Source organism: Zingiber officinale, chromosome 7B (genome assembly GCF_018446385.1).
Source record: "Zingiber officinale cultivar Zhangliang chromosome 7B, Zo_v1.1, whole genome shotgun sequence".
In the NCBI taxonomy this organism is placed as follows: Eukaryota; Viridiplantae; Streptophyta; class Magnoliopsida; order Zingiberales; family Zingiberaceae; genus Zingiber; species Zingiber officinale.
The window spans coordinates 113171901-113175244 of record NC_055999.1 but is presented as its reverse complement, the minus strand read 5'-3'; the positions used below and the strand labels follow the sequence as shown (position 1 = coordinate 113175244).

The 3344-nt window shown below is 48.3% G+C and overlaps 1 protein-coding gene across 1 annotated transcript; it reads right to left on the bottom strand.

Moving 5' to 3' along the window:
* Positions 1 to 917: 917 nt before the first annotated feature.
* On the bottom strand, positions 918 to 2233 carry LOC122004681 (keratin-associated protein 10-4-like). The gene is made up of 4 exons (XM_042559530.1): positions 2223 to 2233; positions 1774 to 1906; positions 1372 to 1551; positions 918 to 1280 (listed from the first exon to the last, which is right to left on the bottom strand). Exons 1-4 carry the CDS (start codon positions 2231 to 2233, stop codon positions 918 to 920), a joined length of 687 nt encoding a protein of 228 aa, XP_042415464.1.
* Positions 2234 to 3344: the final 1111 nt, after the last annotated feature.

The following is a 3344-nucleotide window of genomic DNA, read 5'->3' as shown; positions in this document are numbered from 1 at the left end:
TAGAAAATGCCATTAACGCGTGAGCGCGTTAATAGCATTGGGGATGCCCTAATTATTACATCAGAAATGTCATATACCCACGTTGCTACCATTACGCAGAAATGTCGTGTACCCACGCTACCATTACCTAGAAATGTCACGTGCCCACTTTTTTTTTTTTTTACTCTCAAGAATCATAGGTTTGCAGCCTGCCCTATTCCAGTCATCCAAATTCCCTTCTCTCCCATGTTGCTCTTCTCCCAAGCGGCTCAGCCCTCTCTCGCGATCGGGAACGTCACACGGTGATTGTTTTCTCTCCTAGTAGCACTCTACTGGTAGCGTCGACGATCTGTTTTCTCCCCTGGTTGCGTCAACGATCTTTTTTCTCCCCTGGTAGCACGGGCAGCTTGTAAGTCTCCTCTCTGGTGATGGAATAATCTCCGTTCTTCTTCCTTTAAAGATCTTTTGTTCTGAGTTGTGCCCCGATTCCAGACCACGATCTCTAGTGCGACCAATCACCATCGAAGTCTTGCGGATCCTCCTGACCGAGCTTTCCTAGCCTACTTTCAACCTCGAGCGACTCTGGAGAAATTTAGGTAGAGCATCCCTTACATCTTTTTTATTCTGATTCTATTTCGCCTCTCTTCTCTGTCTTGGTACTTTCTTTATTGTCTGGTAAGAGCTATCATAAGTATAGTTTGGCAGATGGTTGTTTTTTTCCTTATAGCTTCACTGATTGAATGTATGTTTTCTTTTTAGTTTTGCATTTGATTGGAGATTTTAGCAGTTGATGTGACTTTTTTTCTTCTTAATCAGAATTATCTGTTAGACACAAACAATCTTATGTCGGAGATTTATGGGTACTTAGTTGAATTTAAAACTTACGTAAAATTTAAATTCAACTTACAGTCGAAATGACTTGAGCAGATAATCTCAGGCTACCAGCAGGGGCTGGTTTCCATAACGTAGCAGAGCTGAGCGACATGGCAGGTCTGCAGAGCGGTAGAGCAGGTCTGCAGAGTGGCAGACCAGAGTAGAAGACTAAGTTTGCAGAGCGAAAGAGCAGGTCTGCAGAGCGGAAGAGCAGGTCTGCAGAGTGACAGACCAAAGAGGAAGAGCAAGTCCGCAGAGCGGCAGGGCAGGTCTGCAGAGCAGCAGGGCAGGTCTGCAGAGCGGCAGGGTAGAGCAGCAGACCAGCGCTGCAGTGCGGAAGACCATAATGGTAGAGCAGGTCTGCAGAGCGGCAGGGCAGAGCAGTAGACCAGCGCTGCAGTGCAGAAGACCAGGGTGGCAGAGCAGGTCTGCAGAGCAGCAGACCAGATCTGCAGAGCGGCAGACCAGATCTGCAGAGCGACAGACCAGAGCGGCAAACAGATATGCAGAGCGACAGACCAGAGCAGCAGCAGGTCTGTAGAGCGGCAGACCAGAGCAGCAAACAGATCTGCAGAGCGACAGACCAGAGCAGCAAACAGATCTGCAGAGCGACAGACCAGAGCAGCAAACAAATCTGTAGAGCGACAGACCAGAGAAGCAAACAGATCTGCAGAGCGACAGACCAGAGCAGCAGCAGGTCTGCAGAATGGAAGACAAAGGCAGAGCAGACCAGACAGTAAGGTCGGGCGAAAATTCCGACTAGGCAAGCTCACCGAGGCCTGCGAGTAGCAGTTTCCTTGAAACAGATTCGCCCACCTTCGACTGTGCTTCGAGGTTTACTCGGGTCGTCTATTTCCCAGGATACAATGATCGACCGTGAACTCCACCAAGCACTGGTGGTCACGGCGAACCGAGTGACACCCGAATGCTGCCACGGGTACTCTGGCGAGCAGGAATTGTGCGACAGAGGAGGGAAATAAGGCGGAGAGCCTCTGCTTGCTTCACTGTGTTATCTTCGTAACCTTTTGCCTGTGGTCGCAACCTCCTTATAACTCTGCATCCGTTACACAAGCAACAAAAAGATTTATGTGGCAAAATGTTGGTTGTTCTGCTTGGGCAAATTTAGCCCCGACCGGTCCGACATTCGTGTGCGCAGGTCACGCACGAGTCAACTTGGTCCAGTGTAATCCGGGCCCTGTATTTGTACCCCCCCCCCCCCACCCTGTGCACCCACGCGTGAGAGAGAGTCTCTCCCCATGCATTTGTTCACATCCTCAATGTATGTGAATCAATATAAACCAATAAACTTGTCTTGAAACTTCCAATGTGGGACTAGAGTCGAATTCACAATGGAGGTTCTTCTCTTCCACCTCTTCTCCATTCACACTTATTCAACATTATCTAGACTTCTTTTAGAATGTGATGTTTCTATTGGTTTCACTGATCAAAGAAATTAGCAAGTAGTTATAATTTATACTCCTAAACTTGCCACGGATTGAGGTTTCATGCTATTAATCTTTTTGGCTTATGGGATCTTATTGGATCTGTTGTTATTCGTTGAAGGAATCGAATCCATTTCCCCCTCTCTTTGTTGATCTGTTGTTGTCTCCTCGGGAGCAATGTGATGATTGAGGCATGGGGTATTGTCATAGGAGGTATTAGAGTTGAAACTCGACACATCCGAGTATGCCTTCCCCCATGCCTTGGCCACTTGGTTAGTAGCCACCTGTGATTTACCTCCTCCGTGTTGGCTAGGAACGGGTTGGTTGGGCCGCTGAGGGCGAGCGAATTGCCTTTTTTGCCACATATTATGTTCCAAGGAGATCGGTGTTGGAGGGAGCATAAGAATTGTGGGTTCGTACTGTTGGTGCAACCTTAGGTCAAGGTTGACCTGGTTGACCCGACTCGAGGTGACTTGACTCGAGTTGTATTTTGATGTTTGACTTGGGAAGATTGTCGGTGCAACCTTAGGTCAAGGTTGACCTAGTTGAGTTGCATGTTGATGTTTGACACTCGTGAGAGAGTTCTATTCTTGATGTGAGACAAGAATAGATGGTTGGGAGATTATTGGTCCAACCCTAGGTCAAGGATTGACCTGGTTGACGCGAAAAGTCCAAGTATGGAGACTTGGCACTGGAAAAGTCCAAGCAGGGAGCTTGGCACGGGAAAAGTCCAAGCAGGGAGCTTGGCAAGTGGGAAAGTCCTAACTGGGATGTTAGGCAGTGTGGAAAGTCCTGATGAGTGAAGCCAGACAGTGGGAAAGTCCTAACTGGGATGTTAGGCAGTGTGGAAAGTCCTGGTGAGTGAAGCCAGGCAGTGAGAAAGTCCTAACTGGGATGTTAGGCAGTGTGAAAACCCTAGTGAGTGAAGCTAGGTGAAAGTCCTGGTGAGTGAAGCCGGGCAAGGAAAAATCCAGATGGATCAAGGGTGATCGGACATCTGGTGATGGGAAGTCCAAGTAGGTTATAGGAGTGACCGGATACTTGGTACGG